The sequence below is a fragment of the Heloderma suspectum genome, chromosome 5 (genome assembly GCF_057233095.1).
Source record: "Heloderma suspectum isolate Gila_16-S chromosome 5, 16-S_ref, whole genome shotgun sequence".
NCBI classification, from domain to species: Eukaryota; Metazoa; Chordata; class Lepidosauria; order Squamata; family Helodermatidae; genus Heloderma; species Heloderma suspectum.
Window position 1 is genome coordinate 141,542,127 of NC_139462.1, and position 26,387 is coordinate 141,568,513.

The 26,387-nt window shown below is 43.1% G+C and overlaps 2 protein-coding genes across 4 annotated transcripts in view; both read left to right on the forward strand.

Annotated features, from left to right (window-relative positions):
• Positions 1 to 12,077, forward strand: part of DDC (dopa decarboxylase) — a 129,204-nt gene extending 117,127 nt beyond the window's left edge. The window contains exons 13-14 of one of the 2 annotated variants that reach the window (XM_084857686.1): positions 4,182 to 4,283; positions 8,357 to 12,077. In XM_084857686.1, the coding sequence (XP_084713812.1) occupies positions 4,182 to 4,283; positions 8,357 to 8,563 (309 nt within the window). In that variant the 3' untranslated portion in view covers positions 8,564 to 12,077. Of the gene's footprint in view, positions 1 to 4,181; positions 4,284 to 7,391; positions 7,446 to 8,356 lie in introns of those variants that run through there. The other variant, XM_084857687.1, reaches the window with a different exon arrangement.
• An 8,440-nt stretch (positions 12,078 to 20,517) lies between these two features.
• Positions 20,518 to 25,943, forward strand: LOC146344588 (fidgetin-like protein 1). Of its 2 annotated transcripts, XM_084857689.1 has the most exons (3): positions 20,555 to 20,604; positions 21,402 to 21,471; positions 22,449 to 25,943. In XM_084857689.1, the coding sequence occupies exon 3, from the start codon at positions 22,452 to 22,454 to the stop codon at positions 24,498 to 24,500; it is 2,049 nt and encodes a 682-aa protein (XP_084713815.1). In that variant the 5' UTR covers positions 20,555 to 20,604; positions 21,402 to 21,471; positions 22,449 to 22,451; the 3' UTR covers positions 24,501 to 25,943. The 2 variants fall into 2 exon arrangements, with proteins under 2 accessions (XP_084713814.1, XP_084713815.1); XM_084857688.1 differs by lacking the exon at positions 21,402 to 21,471 and having other exon boundaries at positions 20,518 to 20,604.
• Positions 25,944 to 26,387: the final 444 nt, after the last annotated feature.

Consider the following 26,387-nt stretch of genomic DNA (forward strand, 5'->3'; position numbering starts at 1 on the left):
ACTAGTTTTCAGCAGCTTCTTTGCTGAATTGAAAACTGCTTTTTAAACTTAAGGGCAGATGTCCAATATTTAAAACATATCTTTATATAATATGGCAGGTAGGAACGATGGATCATGATGGCTAAAACCCAGAAAATGTGGGATTTAAATGACAATAATAAACATATTCACCATTGGCCAACTCTGTAAAACCAGTACACAGTAGGGCTATGGGATTTGCATCTGCTTGTCTTGTGTATGTCTTAGCTGTGTCACTGGATCCCAAAGCTTCCCTTGCCCCTATACATTGAACACGACAACGCTAACCCACACTTAATGGTTGAGTGTTGGTTTTGAACCGTGCGTGGGTTACCGTGTTGCCTGAACGGAGCATTCAGTGTGGCTTGTTAACCATGCAGTGTGGCTTATTTTCTTGAACAAGCTGTCAAGGGCTCCTTGGAGGGCTCTCAGTCTAATCCAGTAGCCAAGTCCAGACACAGACAAAGGGATTCTTTTCAAAGCTTTATTCTTCTTTTACAACTTAACAGCTCTACAGGTAGCAACTAGATCTGAGCAGCAGCATCCCTATGCCCTAAGTTAGAACAGTTGGTCCCCGTTTGAAGGGCAATTACTGGCAGACCCCTGAATATAAGGACTAGGGAGAATCCCTCCCCTTTTCCCTTGGATCCTCTGGGCGCAACCATTCTTTGAGCGCGAACCATTTGGCGCCGCTCTCTGCGTCTGCGCCGCGCATCCCCCCCAGTCTGCTATCTGTGCTGAGTCACTCCCTGGACTGCTTTCTAAACTAGGAATGTGGGTGGGAGGAAGCTCCGTCAGCTGTTGGTCCTGGGAAAAAAGGAGCGCGCTCCTCTCCCGAAGGAGCGACTGCTCTTCCTCAGCATCAGAACTACTCTGGGATTCTATGGGCTCAGTGTCCACCCTAACACAAGCCACCTCGAGAACCCATGGTTTGTTGCTGGGTTGCTCAGCGTGGTTAACAATCAGTCTATATTCAGTTTCATGTGTATTCAGTCACAGGCCCATTCTGTCCGATTTCCACATCATTCTGCATATTTTAAAAACTACAAAAAATTGCATTTATTTTCATGTGTAATTTCTCCTATCGTATGCATTTTGTATACATCTTTCTCTGATACATGTATTTTTGTACATATCTTTCCCTACTATATGCACATTTATACACAGTTTCCCTGAATATATGCATTTTTGTACAAAACATTTGAGCCAAGGACTAGCATTGCAAAATTCGGAGAAGTGTGGAATCCGAAGGATAACTGTGTTCCAATCAGCATAGTAGTCCAGAAAGTGCAGATTAAGTTGGTTCGTTTAAGAATATGGACCAAACAAAATTCTCAAGCACCCATAGTTGTAACAGAATTGTGCATGTTCTTGATTTCTATTTTGCTTTCCAATAAACATTAGGCCTTATAGATTATATTATGACAAACACATTTAAATTGGTTTTAGTCTATTATTTTGTGAATTATCCTGAGCTCTGCTGTAATATCAAAGTATTACATGGCAGCTAAATTCCTAAAAAACAAACCTCAAATTGGCCTTAATAAGTCAAATCCCCTTGGGGGGGTTCAGAATCTCTCTGTTGTAAGAGTAGTACATAGTAACCCTTCTAAAAGACCAAGGCACAACAAGCGTTTTGCTAGTTTTGATATTTGATTTTCAAAAAAATAATGGTTTTAAGGCAACAATCCTAGGCATATACTTACTGAAGTAAGTGCCACTGAACAAAATGTGGCTGATTTCTGAATAAACATGTAGAGAACTGGGCTGTTAAGCATCTTGTTACAGCCACAGAGAAAGCACTTCTTACTCCTTTCTGGGGCATTGTAAAATCCAAAGCTTTTGGTGCCCCCCAGTGGTTTTAGTAAATATTGCTCATTGTAATTATAAATAATTATAATCATTTCAAAATTTTAAACCTCAGGGAATTATTCTTTTTGTATAAATCAGCTGCAAAAATGCAAGAAAAGTCAAACATTCCATCTTATTTCTCCTTTGTAGTTTTAGCCCTATACAAGCAAGCTAAATTTAACCCTTTTAGTACTACTGAGCAATATGGAGCAGTTTGCTGTCAAAATTTCGCAGCAAACCAGCAAAGTTTATTAATTTATCTTCATGTACCTCCAGTGCGGCCTGCGGGCGCGGGGTGTGTGTGTGAAGATGGCTTTGAGACATCCTGAAGTTTCCCACTCCGGATCTAAATGGATCCTGACTAATGTAACAGAATTGTAGAGGCTGTAGCAACTGTGCTAGCTGGGTACATGTAGATGTGTGTCTTAGAGTGTGTCCAGCACTTTCCTGTATCTCCACATTGTAAAAGGAGACCTGTAATGGTCGACAAGTTGTCCTTGAAGCAGCTTGTTTGCCATTCCTGATCTTCTTGACATGGAATCCTCGGATGCTCTGGAACACAGATTGAAAACTACAGCCTGTATGACTATTTTTATCAGTATGAAGCATTTTCTTTGACACAACTGTTTATTACCAACATTTATTGACTGATTACTACAAATATTTATATTGTGCTCCTCCGTCTGGGGACTATCAAAGCAGTATACCTTTTAAAAGGATAAAACATAAAAACCCATCATTAATAAAACACAGCAGTGGCACAATGTCAATAAAACAAATAAAACTCCAGCATATAAACAGATTTAAACATTTACACTGAAAGGCCTGGGCAGATAAAAAGAAAGTGAGGGCTTTTTGTGAGTGACAGGCCTTCCTGGGGACAACATTCTACAACCAGGATGCCACAACAGAGAAGACTCCCCATATTGATGTATGCTTTTTAGTGACTGGGTTCGGATGTCACAATAAGCTGCAATGGCTTAATTAACCCATTGTGGGTTCTTGTGTCATCTGGTGGGGTTTTTTTACCCCACGGTAGCTTATTTGGCCCAAATAACCCACACTGATAACTTATGGTCTGCATGGGAGGGAAATGAGCAGGGTTTGGACCAAACCTCATAGCCAGCCTTCTCAGGAGGCACCCAATGCAACATCAAAACCTAGTGCCCTGACCACAGCAAAAATCCAAGGTGGCTATAAAACCTTGGGGGTTTGCAGGATCTGGAGAAAACTTCATACTCAGCCTCCTCCAGTCAGGAGGCACCTGACCCACCATCAAAACCTGGCATGATTACTCACCAAGCAGGAAAAATCTTGAGTGCAGCAAAAAGGGAGTAGTGGCTAGAAAACCCTTACTTTAGAGCATGAGCATTACATTTCTATGAAGCTTGGTGCTGATCCTGCAAACCTCCAAGGTTTTATAGCCACCTTGGATTTTTGTCGCTGTCAGTGTCAGGGCACTTAAAAACACACACACAATAATAAAACTGCTTCAGCAACAGACCAGCTTACATGCTTCTTGAATAAAAATGTCTTTGCCTACCAGCAGGACAGCAGAGAGGGAGCCAATCTAGCCTCTCTTGGCAGGGAGTTCCAGAGATTGGGAGAGCCACCAAAAAGGCCTTCTCTCATATCCCCACCAAACATACCTCTGATGGCTGTGGTATTGAGAGAAGGGCCTCCTCAGAAGATCTTAAAACCCGGGCAGGCTAGTATGGGAGAATGTAGTTTTCCAGCGAAAATGAGACAATTCTAATTTCAGAGGGATTAGACACATTCACAGAGGATAAGGCTATCAATTACTACTAGTCAAGATGGCTATATTTGAGGCAGTAGGCCCCTCAATGCCATTGCTGGGGAACATGAGCAGGAAGGTGCTATTACAGTCATATCCTGCTTGTGGGCTTCCCATAGGCATCTGGTTGGCTGCTGTGGGAACAGAATAGGTCTCTGGTCTGATCCAGCATGGCTGTTCTTATGGTCTTATGCTCTCAAGTGTTCGTAAATTCCAAATGAGTTGCTAGTTTTTACCTGTCAGGCTGCTGATGCACCAGATATTGCTATGTTGACTTAGTAATTATTGTTCTGACCCAGGAATTTTTTCAGGTATATTTGCAAGGCTGGAGTTCCAGAATACCACATTAACTATTTATCTGTGAGAGGTGCTCCATCGATTAGAAATATGTGAGCTTAAGTGCAGAATGGGGACAGGGCTAGATGGTAGTTGTGTTCTTGTAGCTCTGCAACTCTGTTTATTTGTTTTGGATGAAGTCTGATTCAGTGTATTAACTAACTTCTTTTTTCATTTTTAGCATGTTAAGCTTGCACATGAATTTAAGGACTTAGTGCTTCAGGATGATCGATTTGAGATCTGTGCTGATGTCATAATGGGACTGGTGTGCTTCCGACTAAAGGTAAGTTTCCAGTGCAGTAGTTTCCAGTGCTCATATTTTTTGTTGTCCTTGCTTTTTGGCTGGCTAACATTTAACACTAAATTATGGGAAAGTCAGAGTACTTCACTGAAAATATGCTAAAGCAGCGGCTTGGTTTTCCATTGCCATGGCCCTACAGCAAAACGACATTTTGACTTATTACAAGAATGTAAAGACTGCAATTCATTGAACTGGTTTGGGTACCAATGAATTGTCATTGTCATTTGTTCACTAATGACATGTTTGGGTTTTCAGATGCTGTAAAGTAAGACACATTAAAGGGACATTTCCAAAAGCTCTATAGGAAATTTTGCTAGCCTTTTCAAGATTCCTTTTGCTTCTCTTGAAATTCCTTGGACATATTGCTCCTAGGAGCAGAGACTTCAAAAGACAGCTCAAAATCTTGCTTTATGTGAAAGTTGATGGAAACTCTTAACTATGAAACTACAGCACCTGGTTGTCACATGAAATTGATATTAGTCATGACTAAGATTCTCTCACAGCTTTGGGAGGCAAGTAACCAGCAGTGATTGAGCCTGTTAATTTTAATACCATTCTTCCAGCTCTCTTAAAGAAATCATCAGCTTTCTTAATGCTGATCATCTGCTGCTATGACAAGGAGGACCAAAAATTAACCCTTAGCCACATTAACTCTCCATATTGCTTTCTTTGACATTTGGAGAAATAATATCAGGTTATCATTAGCTTACCGCTTGAGCAGATGCCTAAAGTGATATGCTAAGATTTAAGGGATGTGATTAAGCAGGAGAAAACAGTTTACAAAAACGAAAGAAATTGAGAAAATTAACCTTTTGGCTGCCCTCATTATCAGGCAAAGCAGCCATTTCTCTTTCTGGCATGCTTCATGTCCTCCTCCTACACACCTTTCCATCCACTTTCAAGGAAAAGAGAAGATTTTTATAAAAAACAATTACTTGAAAAATAGATGCCACTTAAGCTTATAAAGACCCCCCCCCCCCAACATCATGCTCAAGACATTATCCAGACTGTAAAGGCAGAACTCATGTTGCAAAGAATAAAGAAAGGGCTGCCACCAAAAATAGTATCCCCATATTGATTTTCCTTCTCCATGATTTCTGGTACAATTAATCCTGTGAGCATTTCTACACCAGGCTAAAATCCCACAACTTTACCGGGGCTTTCTGCTTCCGTTTTAAATGCAGGATCATGACGGGCTCCCTTTACACATGCTTCCCCCCCCTTATCTGTGTTGTCTGTATGTTTCTTTATACAGCCACTAGATGGGGCTGTGATCTAGCTCCTCTTATTGTGAGATTTCCTCTTTTCATGAGGGAACTCAGTGCACTGTAATTTGAAAGCTCATTATCTCCAATCTTTTAAAGAATGGGATAAAGGTCATTTAGCGTGGGAGACATGCTGCAGGTAGGGATGTACGAAAGTGACTTACCTTTAACTAAATTTGATTCGAGGTGGGGGGGAGGCGCTCCATCCCTCCCCCCCCAAATTCTGGTGGGGGGGAGGCGCTCCGTCCCTCCCTCCCCGAATCCTGGCCAGCTGGGTGCGCAAATGGCGGTGGCCATAGCTGCCGCCGTTTGCGTACCTGCAGTCAGCCGTGATAGGCTACGTAAATGTTTACGCAGCCTATCACGGCTGATTTAAAAGAAAAAAAAACGCGCGTATGCAAATGGCATACTACTTGATGTGGGGCTGCTGTTTTGAAGGAAGCCCCATGTTCCTTGAACTTGTTCGACTGTAATAGGCTTCCCCATATTATGACAATGGATAGGCCTGTATGCAAAATAATGGGTATATTCCATTTGCTGCAAGCGTAACAAAGCCACACCACCACAGGGTAAACGTAATGTCTATAAAGCAGCAGAAACCAATAATTCATTCAGGAGGAAGGTTAGGAAGAACCTTCCTCTGAGAGAACAAGGAGGGGATTCAGGAGATAGACCAGTGGTCTGATCCAATGTGACAATTCCTGTGTTGCTATGCTCCATTTCACCAGGGGTGCTTCTTCACATCACATTTAGAGCAATGACTAACAGCTGTCACTGGACCTACAAAAACAAACAGCACCAACTCTTACCAGAATAAATATTTACTATGAAGACATGCAAGTGTATAAATCTGCAAAGATGGCTAGCAAACTTGTAGAATCTCTTATTAAACAGGGAAGATACAATTCAGTGTTATTATCAGAGGCGAACTAACCAAAAAACTTTCAACATGACCTGCTAATATTCCTCATTAGATATCCTTTCAGTACAAGCGCAAAATATGTTTGTTTTAGATGAAGGCTATCCTGGCTTAGATGAGGTAGTTTTTGGACGTATTGTTTTCCTCCCTCCAAACTGTATTCCAGGGAACCCTGCAGTTCCTTGGAAGCTTATTAAAGATTCCTCAATGAAAAGATGGGTAATGGTGAAATTCCTTGCCTGAAAGGAAGCTTGTTCATCAATGCCTGCCTACCCCTGTAATACGCAGGATGTACATGCTGTAGGACACATGCTGAGTTCACATGGGGTGATGGTGAGGCCAAAATTAAAAAAGGAACAGCTGCACCTATTGGATTCCCAATGTGTTTCTACACGGGTTTTTTGAAGGGAATTACAAACTCTTAAGAGACTTTGGAAGAAGTAAGGGAGAGGGATCCTCCAGAAAAGTCTCTAAGGGTGCAATCCTATGCAGATAGGCAGTCGCCTATCCAAGGCAGGGCAGGAGAAGCACAGAGGGGATCGTTTGCTCTGTACTCCTCTTGTCCTGCATTTTTGGCTAGATAGCCAATTTTGGCTGTCTAGCTGCAGGAGGGCCAAGCGGGGGAAGAGGCTGCCGGATGACACACTAGATGTGCCGTACCAACATTTCCACTCTCCCCGCCCTGGCACGCCCCCTGGCATACCCCATTTTGACCACCCTGTGCTCCTCTTGCGAGCACAGAGGACGGGGCTTCTCCGCGTTGCCTCTAAGTTCACTAAGAGTTTGTAATTCCCTTGATAAAGACCTGTGTAGAAACACATTGGGAATTCAATAGGTACAGCTTTTCCTTTTAAAATTTTGGTTTCCAGCCTTACATCTGTTTTTTCTGATCCCTATTGGTACTAGTGATGGTGAGGCCCCAAAGGCCTGGCCAAAGAACATGCCCCCAGAATCCTTGGCAATGCAGTGGCACTTTGGCAGGCAATTAAGAGTTCTTTGGAAGACAAGTCAATGTAGAAGGCAGAAGTTTGAAAAGCACTGCAAACATGTAAGTAGCAAGGGGTCATTAGCCTTTCATGATGATCACATAACTCCAAAAGTAACTGTAATGAAAAATGAACCTGTAATAAAAAAATGAAAATTCATGGACATTTGAAATTAGAGTTTTGCTAGAATATAGAGGAAGTGAGGCCATAGCTGTGGCTGGTCAAGATTCTCTACAGACGTCAGGTAGTTGCGAGGCTCTTCCTTTGAAGATTCTGAGTTCAAGGAAATCAGAAACTATTCTACAGTTATATCTCTATCTTCAATTGTAAAATGATCCAAGAGTGTGGGGGTAGGAATGCACTAGATTCAGGGTGTGCCAACGCTATTGTTTTATCCTGGGTCAGTGAGCTAGAACAGATACAACAACTCACAGTGCAGACTGAGATTTGATCCATGGGGAGAAACTATTGGACAAAGTAATTGTGTGTATGTTGGGGGGGTGGCGGGGGACAACATTCCCTGCAAGGTTTAAGATCCACTCTTCAGTACATTCAATATAAAACTGCAGAACAAAAAGTATACTATATACTATTTGTTGTGGTTACTTTTTATATAACTATAGCGATACTATCAACACAAGCCAATGGCCTTTTTTTAAGGAACTTGAACCTTTGGCATGAATACATAGTAGATAGGGCCTATTCAGTTGTTTATAGCAATGATCACTCAGTGTGTAGAACTAATGAGGTAGCCAGATACAGGGGTGCTGCTAAGGAATAATCACATGTGGTCTGAAATTCCCTAAAGGATGGCCCATGGCAGAACTGCTAGGACAACATGTGTGATGTTACTGATCATTATTGTACATTTTATCATTATTCTAGGGCACTAATGAACTTAATGAAGCACTCCTTGAAAGCATAAAAGAGGCTAGGAAGATTCATCTCGTTCCATGCCACCTGAGAGAGAAATATGTGCTGCGTTTTGCAATTTGTGCCCGCACAGTGGAGTCTGCCCATGTCCAGTTTGCCTGGAAGCACATCACGAAGTTGGCAAATGAACTTTTGAAAGCAGAGAAACAACAAAAGTAATGGCTAAAAGCAGAGGATTTAATCCAATTGAAGACTTGAGGAATGGTGAACATCAAATTGTAGTAATGAATTATTGTGTGTCCTGGCATGTCTGAAACTTGTGAAACTACCAGCAGCAAGCTGTGCTATAACCAAATCCAGGGAGCATATAGATAGGAACATACTAATTGCTTGGCTGGATTTGGCCAAGGTACATTTAGTCCATCATTCTGTGTCCAACAACAGCCAATGAGGTGCCTTTGATGGCTCTCAAACAAGCCAGTAAAATGATGTCCTTCTTTTGCTGTTTGTCTGCAGTATCTGGCATGCATAGCAATTCTATATACATAGAACTTTCATTCAGCAATCATGCCTAATAACCTGTGATACATCTGGCCTCTATGAATTTGTCTATTCTATTTAGGCCATCTAGGCTAGTGGGCATCACCATGTTTTGTGATAAAATGAAACATGAAAACCAGGCAATATTAAAATCTTGCTTTAAAAACAAAAATAAACAGCACCAAGCAGCAAACAGTTTGTGACATTTGTTGAAGGAGATAGTAAAAAATAAAATTCATTTTGTAGGTGATGACATTTTGTGAGTTAAGACTGGAAATTAATGACATTTGGGAAACTATACTTTTGGTTTGTGAAGCACACTAAGGGAGAAATCCTATGGCCGCTAGTCAGTGGCTAGACAGCCATAGGATACATCAGTTTCCAGGAATCGACCTCAGAGCCCACGCTCCCCTGAGAACCAACTTCCTCCCCTCCTGCGCTGCCTCGCAGGCTCGGAAGAGGAGCATGGAGTAGTGAAAACAGGGCATTCTGGGGGGGCGTTCCAGGGCGGGGAAGCCGGAAATGCTGGTATGACACATCCTATGTGTCGTCTGGCAGCCACTTTCCCCGATCCACCTTCCCATGGCTAGACAGCCAAAATCAGCTGTCTAGCTGCAAATGCAGGATGGCTGAAGTGCGGAGGGGATGATTCCCTCCACGCTTCTCCTGCCCTGCATTGGATAGGCAGTCGCCTCCGAGTTTGGAGGTGGCCACCTATCCCCATAGGATTGCGCCCTTAATTATTTTATTTTTCCAAGCTATCAAACCAATCAATTTATTCTTTACATTTTCAAAGTCAGGGATTCCCGAGTTGCTTCCTATGTTGCTTTTTCTCTGAAAATAACTGTGGAGCTGAGCAGAAGGGTGAAAGAAAAACTCAAAAGTTTTGGAGGTGAGTGAGAAGAAAACCTAATATGGGGGGGCAGCTTACCTGGAAAGCAGCAGTGGTATTGCCTTAAACAACTTTCTTAAACTTACTTGCTTCACTGCTGCAAATGATGATGGAACCAGAGGAATCAGTAGCAGGGCATCAGTTCTTCCTACAATGCCTCTGGAAGGAGGGTACGTCCTAGCTGGCTCCCAATTGTTGTAGTGGAGCAAGTAAGCTTAACAGACAAGAGGGTATTTTTTAAAGGCAGTGCAACGGCTGCTTTCCTGGTAAGTCACCCACTCCCCCAAATTTTGAGATTTTCTTCCCACCCACATTTTAAAATGTTAAGTCCCCCTCCCCTTAGTCCCCCCACTTCTTTTCAAACAAAAACATCTTGAAAATGCTGTTCATCCATTGTTTCAGGATGTCAGGCCTACCTCAGTCACCTCATCCACTGCATATCCAAGATGTTGACTATATGTTTGCAGTGTCACCTATTCCAAGAAGCAGACTACCTCCTCCTTGACTGTGTGAACAAATAAAAAAATGTATGGCAATTCAGGGGTAGTTATACCTGGATCATTACTTCAGTAAACAAGGCCTTTTGCATTATGTTATACATAGCAAAGGGAGATAATGAGAATGGGTAGTTGGAGGGAAATTATATAAACCTGTCAACCATACGTACTCTTGTTGACATGGTAGTTTTACTAGTATAGACAAACTATTGATGATACATACAAAGTCAGAATGAGGAAAATATTAATGACACCTCAGATATGTCCAACATCCTGATTTTAATTGCAATACAGTGAAGCAAGCTTAATTTATTTTGCTGTAACTTTTATTGAAGTAACTGTGCCTTGGCTCATACCCTTAATGTTACAAGTTTTGATCTAGATTTCCAATGGATATATTGTCAAATGTGCTAGTGTGTATGTTTGCAGTATGAAATGCTGATTCATAATTCTGTAATCTGGGTAGATACCTGTCTTGACTCCCTCAATGGTGCCTCCATAGGATGTGATCTTAGGGAAGGCTTAACCCCCAAGAAACCAGACTGAGTTTTCACTGAGATAATAAACTTGTGTCTTGAATGCACCACTTCAAACTGCAGGGGGAAGGGGCTCACATCTTTTGATTGCTCTGTCATACAGAACATTGTTTCTGGATAGAAAACTAAATGTTGGAAATAAGGATAGGCTAGAATCTTTACCCTTGACATCTAGTTTTCTATCTGAAAACAATTTTCTTTCCTCAGTCATGAGGCACTCTGCCTGGGGTTGGAAATTGTACTGTCTGGAACCTGGTTTACCATCTCAGTTAGAACTAGGCCTTAGTTAAGCAAGGGAATGTACACAATAACGGGGAGTTTGCTTTAAGCTCTTATGACAAGGTGCATTAAAGAACACTACTCTTGTACCTTGGATACTTGTGCATGTCAAGCTGCACATTCCATAATTCCCTCTTCAAAATTATCGAAGGCATAGGAAGTCTGTGTTAAGTAAAAAGTCACAAATATTTTATATTGTATTCACCTTCCCTTGTCTAAACAAATGCACATTATTAAAGATTAGTATTTAGGGCTGTTAAGTTTTAAAAGTTCTGGCACCTCAAGCTGAAAATCTGTAGAGTGCTTTCCCCTCCCAAAGAGCAAATACATACAGACACAGACACAGTGCTTCTGGGCATTTGCAGAATATCTTTCCTTTGTGAAGGCAAATGGATTCTGTTTTTTAAAATGGACATAGGAACAGCACTTCTGAGGCATATGAGTGCTTTACACCTCCAATGGGATTGGGAAGTAGCTTCTCGGGGTGAGGGGAGTAAGAATACGTTATGTTAAAAGTTGGGAAGCACTGACAATATTGAATATACAATCTTTTCTCCTGCCTTTATTTTCTCCGGGGGGCGGGCGGTGTTAAAGTCATGGTCAAAATCTGGCTGGCTTCAGGACTCAAACCCATCACAACCTGAAAGCTAAGGGATATTAAACAGGGAATTTGGTTTATACATCACAACTCAGCATTGGCCAAAGGTGATCAATTAGACTAGCATATTACAGGGAGACCAGTCAGGCTAACAAGGAATCAAAAAGAGACCAGAGCTGGTCATTTGATACTCTTCCTCCCCTTAACAGCTCCCGGGCCAAGCTTGTACACTAGTTTCAGCAACAAGTAGGCTCTGCTGCTGTATTCCTTGTGACAGATAGGCTGCCTGCCAGCTGACAGAAGACCAATCTGATTTTGGCAACCTTACTTGTACAAGGAAAGGAAAGGAAAGGAAAGGAAAGGAAAGGAAAGGAAAGGAAAGGAAAGGAAAAAGAACCAGGCATCGTACATGTCTAACTCAATGTATTTTGGTCACATTCCATCCTGCTGCTGTGGAACTGTGGGGCATACTGAAGTAGCCCAGACAGCACCTACAAAAGCTATATGGGGACTCTTGTTGCTGCTAGCATAAATGGAACAAATGTGATGGTATAATGCGGCCTTCGCCAATCTGCTGCCCTCCAGATGTGTTGACCATAACTCCCCCAGCCTCCACATCTGGAGGGCACCAGGTTCAGGAAGGTTGGTATAATGAAATACTGTGCTAGTACTTTCTACTCAGGTTCCTCTGCTGCCCCTATAGTGGCTGGCAAAGTTTCATGGCAAATTCCTATAACCTGCGCAAGCTCAAGGCCCTCTTTTTGTTAGGATTTCATGCGTTCATCAGGGCCTGATGAAGGTTTGGCACTGAAGGATACTGGGCCTAACCTTTTCTGATTCATAGTTGAGAACAAGACCTGGCTCCATCACCACTGTGTTATTGTATTGTGTTAAAAACCTATGTCATAACCAAGCACTACAACATCAAGTAGCAGCAGTGCAGGATAGTTGTTAGACTGTTGGACATTGGGGAGATGCAGGCTCAAATCCTCACTCAACCATGAAGCTCAGTGGGCGATTTTGGGCTAGTCAAGATCTCGCAGCCTAACCTACCTCACAGGCTTGTTGTGAGGATAAAGGGTGGGGGTGCGGGTTGATGTTGGGATAGAAATATAATAAACTTTTCAAGGGAAAACATAACAAAGGATGCTCATGCACTCCAGATTGTAAGCACTTGTACAACGAATAGGCTTTTAATTATCTAGAACTGTTATTCTACGAGTGGCATTCCAGATTTAGCAACCTATCAAGGCTAATAGTAGTAATTGTGAATGTTTATAGGGGGAAAAGCAACCGTTTCATATGGCTTTTCGCTGTGTGAGAGTCCTACAAATCCAGGACACCTATCTTTATTAATTATTGAGGTCCCTTCTAATCTCCTCTGTTCCATTCAGATACCAACAGGGTTTTATCTACTATAAAACTAATCGCATATCAGCTTTGGATATGCATTTCCATATCCAAATGTGGAGTTTTCCTGTAACCCTAATTTATACAGTATCCAAAAGAATTCAGAAATAAAGTATCACTTTATGATTTCTAAATTAGGAAAATGGCTCATTTACAATATTAGCTGTGGATTATATTTTGTAACAAGGCAAGGTTTTTTTTAAAGTTGCATGTGTGCTCTGTATACCTGAACTTCTCTGGTCTGATAATATACTGAATGCTGTTGTAAAATGTCATCCATAGTTCCCACTGTTTTGAGGGTCTAACTATATGTGAAGTTAAATGCATCACTTGCAGTGATGTCAGGGATTTTAATTTTAATTAAACGAAACACATATCCCAATCCGGATCTGTATCACAACAGGCAGGGAGGGGAGTTTTAACCCTTCCCTCTCCTGCTATGATCATGAAAAATATCCCCAGCCTTTCAGTGCAAATAGCAATTTTAAACAATATTCCTTTGGCACCAATGGGAGCTTTTTTCTATCCGTATTTGTAGTGCAGGGTGGGTTTTTTCCCTTCAGGATCGCAGTGAGGAAGAAAGTGTTAAACCTCCCCTTCCTGCATGCTGTGGTCTCAAAACAGATTGTGTTCCACCATGCCTGGTTTTAATTAAAAACAAAAAGCAAATCCTGATATTGCTGTAAGCGACACATTTAATGTCATGTGTAGTTAGGACCCGAATACCTTCCCTCCAGGACTCCTGTGTTTTTACTGTTGCATTGGCTGGCAGAAACCCAGCTGCTGAAGATGTTCCCATTACTGCATATCCAAGCAGGGAAAAATTTGTAAAGTTTCTGAACAGTAGCCCTGTCAGGAAACAAAAAGTCACTACCCTATTAAGGGTGTTATGACATGACAAAGATTTGTTGATTTAATGTAGCTTGGTAAATAGTTAAACTGCTCCTCTGGTGTACTCATATTATTTTACCTGCTGAAGACAGAAGCATTTATTGTAAAATGTGTATGCCTTAAAGTAAAACCAATATCTGGCACTATTTTCCCACACCTAATATTTCATTCATAGATTTATTCTATATTGTATGACTTATTAATTAGTAAACCAGAATCCATGGTGCCTTTTCATCAAAAGCTCACAAAGCGGCTGAAATTATTTATTGTTAGTTGAAATTATATCTTTATAAATGCACTTTAGCAGAATCTCTCTCCAACTCCCTGCCGATACAAATTTGGCATGTGCCAACCCTTCTGGGTTTTTGGCACCTACTAAAAACATACCTTTTCCAATAGGCATTCCCAGGAAGGTAATCTTGTATTCTGTATGAAGATTTGTTTTGTACATCACCTAGAGATTTTTTAATGTAAGTGATTAATATCCTTAAATAAATAATAAAGAAATAATATCAAAAGTCAAACAATATGTAGCTGCTGAAAAGATATAGTATGGGGAGGAAAAATTTATTGGATTCACATTGCATTGTTCCCTCATTTTATAAAAGAATAATATTTGTGTTGTGGGGAGAGATTATGAATATACTTATCAATAAATATATTTTAAAATAGATGTTAATCCTGCTTTTGCTAAGGTTTATGGTAACATATTGTGCTGCATTAAAATTGTATAGCAACACTACATTTCTCTGTTCCATTCTTGCCTTCATTGTTAGGGGTTTCACCGTGTTTGTAAAATTAATGGTTGCTATGGTACAAAATAGGTTCAGGACTGATGGAGGAAACCACAAGGGTATCCTGATACCCTTGCCCATTGTTTTAACACCCCCCCCCAAATACAAAGTGTTCAGCAATGGGGTGGAGGGCAGAGCAGTTAACTGAAGGTGAAGCCAGCTAGTGCATGAGTTCAAAGCAGAGGGTGGGTAAGAACAATACTACAAAAATAGTCCTTTAAACCCACATGTGCCTGCTCCACCAGCAAGCCATTGCACAGAAACGGCAAACTAAAGCATGAAAGTTAACTTTAAGGTCTTCAGCATAAAGCAGTGTTGGGTGGATATGACCCAAGGAAAAGCACCAAAGCACTCCTTTCAGCCTATATTACTCTGCTTCATCAGCAAGCCATTGCACAGAAAGGGGAAACTGAAGCATGAAAATTAACTTTAAGGTCTTTAGCATAAAACAGTGTTGGGTGGATATGACCCATGGAAAAACACCAAAGCACTCCTTTCAGCCTATATTACTCTGCTTCATCAGCAAGCCATTACACAGAAAGGGGAAACTGAGGCAAGCAAGTTAAGTTTTAACATCAGGACAGGAGTGCAAAGCAGAGGGGTGTGTGTGTCTGACTGATCCAAACAACAGCATTAAAAAGACTTGGGGTGTTTCTACATTAAGCAGACCCCCTGCAAAAACCCACATCCTTTCTGGAGCCTCCTGCTTTCAGTTTCTTTGCAGGAATAGGAAGGGCTCCTTTACAAGGCAGCCACGTGGTTTGAAATGAGATAGTACTTCCCTCCCTCCTTGGCACATGTGCAAAGTGGGTGGGGGAGTCTTGTTTTCATAGCTTAACTTCTGCTGTACTGTTTCCTCGCAGCTCCCAGGAAACCTCTGACTTACTTCTGAGTAGACATAAAATGTAAGATTGTGCTGTAAGTCTGCAGCCCTTGGCACACTTATGTGGGAGTAAGCCACACTGAACTCAATGGGACTTATTTCTGAGTAGACATAAGATCACCCTGTAAGTCTGCAACCCTCGGCACACTTACTTGGGAGTAAGCCCCACTGAACTTAATAGGGTGTTCTGAAACAACAGAGGACATTACTTCCGAGCTTGGTGGGGTGGGGGATCAGATGTGTCTCCCTTTGTTGCAGGGTGGCATTTTACCCTCTTCTCGCTCCAACTGAGAAATGCAGAGGCAGGAGATGCAATCGGCAGGTGATTCTCACCCTCGCTGCTGTCAAATCTCATCCTGACTGCCCCCAACAACGGAAAACAAACACCCACAGCAGGCAGACACAGCGGTTTCTTCCACTATTGGAGAATTTCACAGGGAGGTCATGGTGCTCCTGTTCCATGGGCTGGAAAAAATACCACGTTTTGGTTTGTGGAAAACACGAGATAGGCTGGAGGAAATGGCGGGTGACACCCTGGAGGGTAACAGCATCATCTAAAGAGTCTGCAAACTTCCGAGAGAGAGCCATCTCAATAGCAGTATAAAAGCTTCATGTGATGAACCCCTCGGTATCTGCTCACCCAGTATCTGATGATCCTTCCACCACTGCTCCACTTGCTGCTGTCTGTTTGCTTCAAGCTTCTTTACACAAGCGATTTATTGCATGCACACAATTGGCTGCTCACAGAAGTTTGTGGGACCTTTAGTCATCAACCTCCAGGATGCCTTTTCCTCATTTATCCTGCTATGAAAAGGCACGGTGATAATCTGATATATTGGCAGTGCCGACTGTATAATAAAACATATAGAAAATGTGCCTCCCCCATCCCCTGCCCGCCTATGGGGTGCTGCCTTCCCGAGATTCCTCCATGCTGTGCCACGTCCTCCATGGGGTGAGGGGTGTGCTGACCTGTCCATCATGCTGTGCAGTGGGCACCCCTCTCCCAGAGCTGCCCCTCCTGATCCCCCACCCCCAGAAAGCATGTGAAGGAGCCGATGTTAAACCCTCAAAGAGTCCGGAAGCAGAAGCCCAGGTAACGATGCAGGATTTTAGCCTGCTGTGGTGAAGCCCTCTGTTTGCTTCCTCTGCATACATGTGAGAAAGCAATACACACACACAGACTGACTGTGGGCTTAACCATACCAGGCTTTTTTATCCTGCAGTTTACCGGGGCTTCTGCTTACTGGATTCTTTGTGGGATTTAAATAGGTTCTTTACACAGCTGGTTTTTCTTTGACTGCATAATGCTACCTACCATTTACATTGGTGGGTGGAGCCTGGCCAGAAGTTATCGGATGTCAGTAGCATTCCATGCCCTCTGGCATAGCCCCTCTCGGCATGAAATGGAAAAGTTCCATTTCAACTTCCTTGCCTCCCCTTTTCACTTCTGCTCTGATCCCTACTTTGCTTTTTCCCAGTAAAGGTGGCCGCTGTGGACTAGACAATAGGACTTCCTTGTGAGTAATCCCCTTGAACTCAGGAAGAGTTAGTTCCCGGTGTGGATGGAAAGGCCATTGAATTCAATGGCACATCCTTTCCTGCTGCCACCTGTTCCCCCAGAAGCCAGACTTGATTGGATCAGCAAAGGCTGTAGCTGAAAGGCTCTCCCCCGCCCCCTCCACGTGTGCAAGTCAATATTGCCCTTGCAAAAGCAAGCAGTAACACTTTTCTCATTTGCGTATAAACTGGGAGAGGGGATTGAGCAGAAAGAGGTTGCAACATTGTGGGTGTTCGGAGCAGCAGAGGTCTCTGCCATGCTGTACTAGTGAAATGCCAGTATGCTGCACTGCCAAAGTGTTCCCCCCATGTGTGCAAGTCAGTATTGTCCTTGTAAAAGCAAGCAGTAACACTTCTCGTTTGAGTATACACTGGGAGAGGGGATTGAGTGGAAAGGGGTTGCATGTGCTCACATTTGCCTGTATCATGTAGGGGCCACTGCAACCCCTCCCCGCTGCTGCCCATCTGCTTAGGCATCCCTGAGATGGGAAGCTGAGCACAGCTTGGCTTCATTTCACTCCTGTCCCTCACATACTGCCAATTTGCTCACTTGTTCCCGCCTGCCTGCCTTCCACCTCCACAGCCAATTCACCAGGAAGCAGCAACTGCAGAGCAGAGCAGATCCCATTGTAAAATGCTGCTGGGACCCGCAGGGAAATCAGTGGTGGAGGTGGGAGCAGGGCAGGCAAGAAGGAAAAATGGAGGAGGAGAAGGCAGCAGCTGCAGCCAATGTGCTGGATGGGGGAGGAGGAGGCAATGCTGCTCTACCGTGCTTGTGGACTCCCACAGTGTTGTGCTCTGCAGGCAACCAATAGTGGAATGGCAAAGAGGCGGAGGTGTCACTCCCACCCCATCATGGTCACTGGCACTGTTGTCATAACTGCACCCCCAGCAACTACCCAAAGTAGCTCGTTGCACCATAGCAATAGTACATGGGCAGGCAGTGGCGGTTTGATAGTGCGACCTGAAAAAAATACTGCATTTCCCCTGTACAGAAGTATCACAGAACTTCAAGGGGAAAACAGGGGGAAGGCGTGGGACAGCTGCTGGGTGACAATGACGTTGTGTATTGCACACAGGAAATACTGTGAGTGGATGACAATTGCACAGAAAAACATCCATGTGGAGAAGCCCCGTGTTAGCATCGTCCATGGACAACCATTTCTTAGTATTAGCGCATCAGCCAGAGATGGAGCAGCTGCAGACAGAATACTGAGTTGGCCTCAGACTGCAGACTTTGGCCCCATCCATCAGCCAGAGCACCAAAGGTCACTGGGAGGCTACACCATCTGCCTCCCAGAAAGAACATCATGGCAATGGGGAGACCAACCTGGCCCCGTACATCAGCCAGGGAAAGAACTACTGCTCCAGTGCTTGCTTTCCTCTTCCTCCCCACTCCTTTCCCCTTTTCTAGCATGTCTATTAGATTGTGATCTTATGGTCAAGGACTGTCTTATCTTTCAATATCTGTACATCACCTAGAAAACATTAGGTTAATAATATAAAACATAGCGTGCGAATTTCGTGTGCTTGCCTTCTGTATTCAAATGCTATTAATCAAACACACATGGCAAGCCCTATTGACAACATTAATATATTAATTTGAAGCATTGCTTAGGGCAAGGGTAGGCAACCTAGAGCCTTCCAGATATTTTAGACTACAACTGCCATCAGTCCCAGCCAGCATGGCCAATAGTAAGGGATCATGGGAGTTATCGTCCCAAACATCTGGAGGGCACCAGGTTGCCTGCTCCTAGCTTTGGGTAACACTGCCACGTTAATTTTGAAGAAAAAGCAGCTGAAGAGAGGTGATCAAACAATATACAGTCAATAGCAATTGCCTCTTTCCTCTGGGCTGCAGCAAAGGCTGGAAAAGAGCACCTCTCTTGCCTGCCTAGAAGACCACTGGAACCCTTCCAGTGGCACCTCCTCTGAGGTCTGCTGCTGGGGCGGAGATGGGTAGCAAACCCAGGAAGGCAGCTGCTGCTCCTATTTCCTTTTTTACCACAGAAAACCTGGTCAGGAGGGAAAGATGGAATAGCTGCACAATGTCTTCTGATTGGTAGCACTAGGGACCATCTGTCTGGAAGCCAGCGGCCAAAGCACAAGTTATTTTAAAGACGGAACTAGCAGCGATATCTTTTCTTTTTCTTTTTTTTTACTCTAAGCACAGCTCCCGCCTCCCTGCCCTAATCCAGATCAGGACCCTAGGGTGGGGGGGTCTTTAATCTCCTCCCCTGCAGTGCTAATCCTGCAGTTTCTTGCGCCTGCAATATTTATTGCCAATGGGCGTAAGGGCGCAATCCTCTGCATGTTTAGACAGAAAGAAGTCCTACCACTCCCAACGTTCCCCAGCCATTATGGGAGTGGTAGGTCTTTTTTCTGTCTAAACATGTAATTGATCCCTAAATGGCACCTTGTAAAAATGACTGAAAAAGTAGCTGCTTGCTATGCATAGAGAAACGGGAGCCTTGGGTCAGATGCAGGGTTCTCTCACAGCAGAGTACCAGGCAGGCATGAACCTCAAGAGGCATCTCTATTTTGGGAAATTAAACACTGCCATTTGGGTTTTTACCTGTGTGATGGGAATTATAATTGCTTCACTGGCAAACCAAAATCTATGAAGAATCTTCTGGCACCTTAAAAAGACTCAAGGTGCAATCCTAGGCATGTTTAGACAGAAAAACATCCTACAACTCCCAGCATGCCCTAGGGAGCATGGCTGGCTGGGGAATGCTGGGAGTTGTAGGGCTTTTAAAAAACATGCGTAGCATTGCATCCTAACACATTCATTTATTTTGTTTACAATATTTATATATCGCTCCACATCAAAAGATTTCGGAGCAGTGAACAGCAAAGATAAAAGGATGAGCCCCCCTGTTAAAACATTTTAAAAAGAAACCAGTTCTGATAAGACCGAATAAACCGCGGCTGGTCACTCAAGGAAGGAATTTATCCATTTAAGGAGAGTTTGAGCTTTATGTACTGTATATAAACCTCAAACTCTCCATAATACACGCGTGATGACGTGGACTGTAGTCCACGGAAGCTTATACCAGAATAAATGTGTTCGTCTTTAGGGCGCCACAAGACTCCATCGTGTCTGCCGCGATACACTTGACACGGCTCGACTCCGGCAGTTAAAACGAAGCCTGTGTTTCATGAGGGCGGGTGGAGCGCCCGGCCAGCCTACAAGCACCTCCTCTTCTGGAGAGAGACCGACGAGCGCACAGGCGCTGCTGATTGGCCAACCAACGCCGCCGTTCGTCGTTAATTTGCCGTTAATCCCTCCCGAAAAGGGCGGGATTTCGTTCGCTCGCTTTTGGCGCGCGGCGGCGGCCCTGACTGAGGCGACTTTGCCGAGATCCCAAGATCGTCGCCTGGTTCGTAGTGAATTGGAGCGCTGCCCCTCCCCCCTCCCGTCCACCTCCCTTATTTGCCTGAAGACTGAACAACCGCCGGAGTCATTGTGTGGCCAGTCTCGCCGCCTCTCTCGCCGCGCGCGCGGAGGAGGGGGGGCGAGCAAGCGCCCCCGCCGCATTATCTGACTTCCTCTTTGCGCGCCATTATCACCCGAGCGCTGCCTTCCGCCCAATACCCGCGTAGTGAGGCTGTAATAAACGCGCAGGGCAGGGGAGATTTGCCCTCAGTGAAATAGTCCCTGGGCGTGTTTTAAGAGTGACCCACAGCGGGCACCCCCGGTTTGGTCTGTGGTATATCTGGAAATTCTTCTACATAGTGCAACACATTTCATCTCCCCCCCCCCCCCCCCGGTAATCATAACACCATTGGAACTTATCTATCTATACTCGCCGTCCCCAGTAGTACTCTGTGGTTAGGGCGCCTTTTCAGCAGTTCTGTTCGCAGGCCCTCCTCAGATTTCAGTTAAGAATGTTCTGTGTAGTTGTGCATGAAAGGAGCTTAAGAATGTGCTGTTAATGCTTTTTTTGTGTTGGGAAAAATAATATTTTAGCCTAGGTGGTGCAGCGTCTCAGCTCTGCTATGAGCTCCTGTCCTGAGCTTGTTCAAAGTCAGCCACGCTGTCAACCTTAGCATGTGCGCCTCCCTGCCCTTTCCAGTATTTTATTTATTTATTTCATTTCTGTACCGCCCAGTAGTTGAAGCTCTCTGGGCGGCTCACAAAAATGCGGGGATAATAATTGTGGCCTATCTTATACAGTGATGTCAGCCTTATTGAGACCGCAATCCTAAGCACATTTATCAGCGGGTAACTGCGTGCCTACTCAGAAGTAAGTCCTGTTGCGTTTAGTGGCGCTTACTCCCATGAAAGTGGGTATAGGATTGCAGCCTAAGTCCTGCTAAAGTTAAGAGGGATTTCTGAGTGAACATGCATTTGATTCAGCTGTATGATACTATATGTAAAGCCTGTTGAGCAGGCAACATGTGGACAGCTACGTGCGGACAGCTTAGCTGTATTTCAAAAGGATATACACAAACAGAGATGGGAAATATACTTATACTTATAGAATGAAATTTTAACCAGTAGCTAGAAACAATATGTCTTTCAGGAGTTGACTAGACAGCTCTCAAAGTGCAAGTTGCAAGCAGGGTTTCTGTGCTACCTCTCTCTGTAGTCCAGGTGTCTAAGATGCTTCAGTGTGTCCCCCCCCCCCCGCCAGTTGGTGCAACTGACAGGGACTGGTATGGGGCATATATAAACTTCCCATGTTCACCATGTGGGTCTCCAAGAGGATGATTTGTTGCCAGGCCATTTACTGTGCTTGGTTATGTGCAACAGTAATAAATAAGAATTGCATGAGGTCACTGTCAGGATCACCCCACATGCATTTCTGTAAATAAAGCAGCTCTTCAGGTTGTCTGTATATGTACATAGTTCTTGCAGACAACTTGGCCTAATGTGGAGGCGAATTAAACTTCAGGACTGAAGAGGAGTGTCAGGGCTACTTGTGGGAAGGATTCTTGTGTGTATATGAGGAAAGATGGTATGAGGAACAGGAGGTTTGGTTGTAGTGCTCTCCATGAGTGAAGGCAGAAATTCATGACCTTGCTAATGTATGACACTATGAAGTGTTTGAATGATAGGATACTGCTTAAATGAAGAGACGTGAGATTATTTTCCCGACTGTCTGAAATATATTTGACAAATATCATGGTGGTCAAATAAGAAGTGGCAAACAATAGAGTACTGTTTTGATTGCGTCTTCTTTTCCCCCTTATCGCCACATTTTTGTCTATTTCTCTGTAGATCATGCAGACCAACAGCCCCAGTGACATACACCTGAGTGAATGGCAGAAGAATTACTTTGTTGTTACCTCTAGCACCTGTACACCAGGACAGAAGGCAGATGCGTATCGTGCACAGATTTTACACATTCAGTATGCATGGGCAAACTCGGAGATCTCCCAGGTTTGTGCTGCCAACCTCTTCAAAAAATATGCAGAAAGATACTCTGCAGTTATTGACTCTGACAATGCAGAGACTGGCTTGAATAACTATGCTAAAAACATTTTAACTTTGGCAAGATGTCAGCAAAGTGACAGTGACAAGTGGCAATCTGCTTTGACAACAAGTAATGTGATGGAACTGAAGTGTGTTCAGGAGATAATGCAGGCTGGCAAAAAGTTCCAGAGCTCTCTGGTGACACAAGCAGATGTAAGCATTGATAAAGAGGTCACTGCCTCTGTTTCTTCAAATCTTCCCAAACAGACTCTCTGCTGTGATGATGGGGAACCTGTGCTTGGGGCTGGCTCATCAAATCAGGGACCAGTTATCCTTGAGAGACCCGCAACTTTGAAACATCATCAAAATGTTATGCTTTCCTCAACCAAGGCAGGAGTTGCACATTCTTTTTCATCTTTGCTTATAAATGAAGGGTCTGATGTTTCTTCTTATGTAACCCCAAACAATGAATTGGCATTTAATAGTTCTCTGACAGCTACACATAATTCTAGTCTTGGACAAAATACATCAACTTCCACTCAGTCAACTTTCCCTGCAGGGATGGCCAACCTGGGAAAAAGGAAAACATTTTTTGTTTCCAGTGAAGAAAGCAGTAATATATCTTCTGGTTTCATTCCTAATAAGTCAGTTAATACAGAAGGAAAGAACTTTGCAGGGTGTGGAAGCAAAAACAGTGAGAACAAAGCATCTAGTTTCAAAACTGCAAAAGAACAACTCTGGGTAGACCAGCAGAAGAAATACCAAAACCAACTTCAGCGTACACCATTCCCATCTTATGGTGGTACAAAAAAGTCTTTAGGAGCTGGAAGGTCTCGGGGTCCATTTGGAAAGTTTGTCCCTCCAGTGCCAAAACAAGATGGAATTGCAGACATAGGAATGCAGTGCAAACCTTATGGAACTGTATCTACAGAGCTGGCTTGTCCAACAGATGAACGGTTAAAGAATATAGAACCAAAAATGATAGAACTTATTATGCATGAAATCATGGACCATGGGCCTCCAGTAAACTGGGATGACATTGCTGGAGTTGAGTTTGCAAAAGCAACTATCAAGGAGATAGTAGTGTGGCCTATGTTGAGGCCTGACATTTTTACTGGCTTACGGGGTCCTCCAAAAGGTATTCTTCTGTTTGGTCCTCCTGGGACAGGAAAGACTCTAATTGGCAAATGTATTGCATGCCAATCTGGGGCCACATTTTTTAGCATCAGTGCCTCTTCGCTGACCTCCAAGTGGGTAGGTGAGGGAGAAAAGATGGTCCGTGCATTGTTTGCTGTGGCACGATGCCAGCAGCCAGCAGTAATTTTCATTGATGAAATTGATTCTCTCTTGTCCCAGCGTGGAGATGGTGAACATGAGTCTTCCAGAAGAATAAAAACTGAGTTCTTGGTCCAGTTAGATGGAGCGACAACCTCTTCTGAAGACCGCATACTAGTCGTAGGAGCAACCAACCGGCCACAAGAGATTGATGAGGCTGCCCGAAGGAGACTGGTAAAGAGACTGTACATCCCGCTTCCGGAAGCTACTGCCAGAAAGCAGATAGTGTCCTGTCTGATGTCAAAGGAACATTGCTCCCTAACAGAAGAAGAAGTGGATCTCATTGTTAAAAAATCAGACGGGTTTTCTGGGGCTGACATGACTCAGCTTTGTCGAGAGGCTTCTCTAGGCCCCATCCGCAGCCTTCAATCAGTTGACATTACGACTGTCACACCTGAGCAAGTACGATCTATTGTTTTTCAAGATTTTGACAATGCTTTAAAAACTGTTCGCCCCAGTGTGTCCTCCAAAGACCTGGAGTTGTATGAAACCTGGAATCAAACATTTGGGTGTGGAAGATAAGAGGAATTAATTTGCATAATTAAGTTATATGGTAGTTTTGATTTTGATTGATTTCCATTTTCTAAAATGTTCCTGGTATTCTAATAAATGTGAGGAAACTCTTGATTTGAACATATTTTTGTGTTGTTGCCTGAGCTATTAAGCCCTCTTTGCAGATAAATTGCTTAGCAAGAGACACTCTTTTGAGACGGATTTGTGCTTGCCTAAGGATATTACGATATGGGACTTCTGTATTTAGCTTGCTCATGGATCAGCACATAAGTAACCATATTCTAGAAGAAAGTGTCACCATGGCAATTCTAAGTTTACAAAATTCCTGGTATTAATACATACAATTTTTAGATAAAGGACTCTTGAGATAAGGCATGTCTTTTCATCTTTTACTTTAAAAACTTAAGCAGTTTCTACATGATTCACATTTGAAATAAGAGTACAGATCAGATACAGAATATATTGTTACAATGTTACATTTTAAAAGTTTCTGAATAATTGTTTTAAGTTTAATTCTAGGAGCATTGCCTTTAAAGTAAAAATAAAATATCTTACCCAAATGGCATTACTGAGCTTATAGCAAAACAGAGCAGAGAAGTCAATATGAGACAGGTGTTTCAGTCTCTCATGAGGACAGGTGGTATGTCTTGCCAGTCCCTGTGCTTTGGCTCTCCTATTTAAATGATGTATGTTTCCCACAAGACAGGAATTTTTCTAACAATATGTTATAATTTTATCCAAAGTTCCCAGCTATGATTTGGAGTGCTGTATTTCAAAACAAGATGCTACCTGGTTCTCTTTCATAGGTCTGGTTTACTACTTTTAATATTTTATGTTCACTAATTTGCATCATAACCTGAACATGTTAACAACAGTCCAGTTAGCATTTATCCTTTTCCCCAACTTTTTTAGCTAATGCACATGTTTCCTGACCTTAGGTGGGAAATCTTGCTTTTCCTGAGTTTAGCTGAGTGCAAAGACTACTGGGGCAAACATTTGTCATACTTTGTCATTTATTACTACAATCCTCAGCACATTTACTAGGAAGCAGACCTCCTTGAATTCATTAAGGCCTACTAATGAGTAAATATGCATGCATATCCCTGCAGTATCCATAGAGTAAAAGTGCTGTTCCATCATAACCAGTAGACAGTACCCAGAAAACAAATCTAGTGGTCTTGTGTTTTTGCTACAAATGGGTCAGCATTTATCCGAAACATTGGGTCTCTCCTAAAGCTTCATATTGCTGCCAGCAGCAGTTATCACTGATGGCACTGATTCTCTTATCCTTTTATTGAAATGAGATGCATTTAACAATTTTTTTTTTTTGCCTTGAGTTTCCTTTTAGTGCCAGATAGGGACCAAAATATTTGTATCTCAGTCTTGCTCCTTTCCTTGTCTGTATCAGTGTAAGCTTGAAAATATATTCATAGCAAATAAACAACTTTTCCCTCATGATAAATGTAGAAATTATTTACATAGGGGAAATCTTTACTACAGGATAGAGTATACGGGAATGCCTAATATGAATAAGCACTTGCCTCAGAGATCATTCTTGATATATTGCTAAGTTTCTCAAAACTATGACTATTTGAATCTCATAAAATCTATATTTTTATTTCATTTCAGTATGCATATCCTTCCCTCTCCCACATTTCAAATAGCTGACATGAAACTAGAGAGCAATCCCATTGCCCCTAGACAGCGTCTGGGGGGGCCATAGGATATGTTGATTCCTAGATCTGAGACCGGAGACAGCGGTCCGACCTCAGACCTAGAAGTCTAAGCTCCCCTTCCCCCACCCCCTCGCATCCAGTGGGAAGAGAACTGTGCCAGCTGCCTCTCCCAGCTTGCAAATGCAAGCTCAGGGAGGAGGGAAAGGGGGCATGCTGTGGG

Coding starts and splice junctions, on each gene's coding strand:
- LOC146344588 (XM_084857688.1), top strand. CDS start 22,452: ATGCAGACCAACAGCCCCAGTGACATACACCTGAGTGAATGGCAGAAG.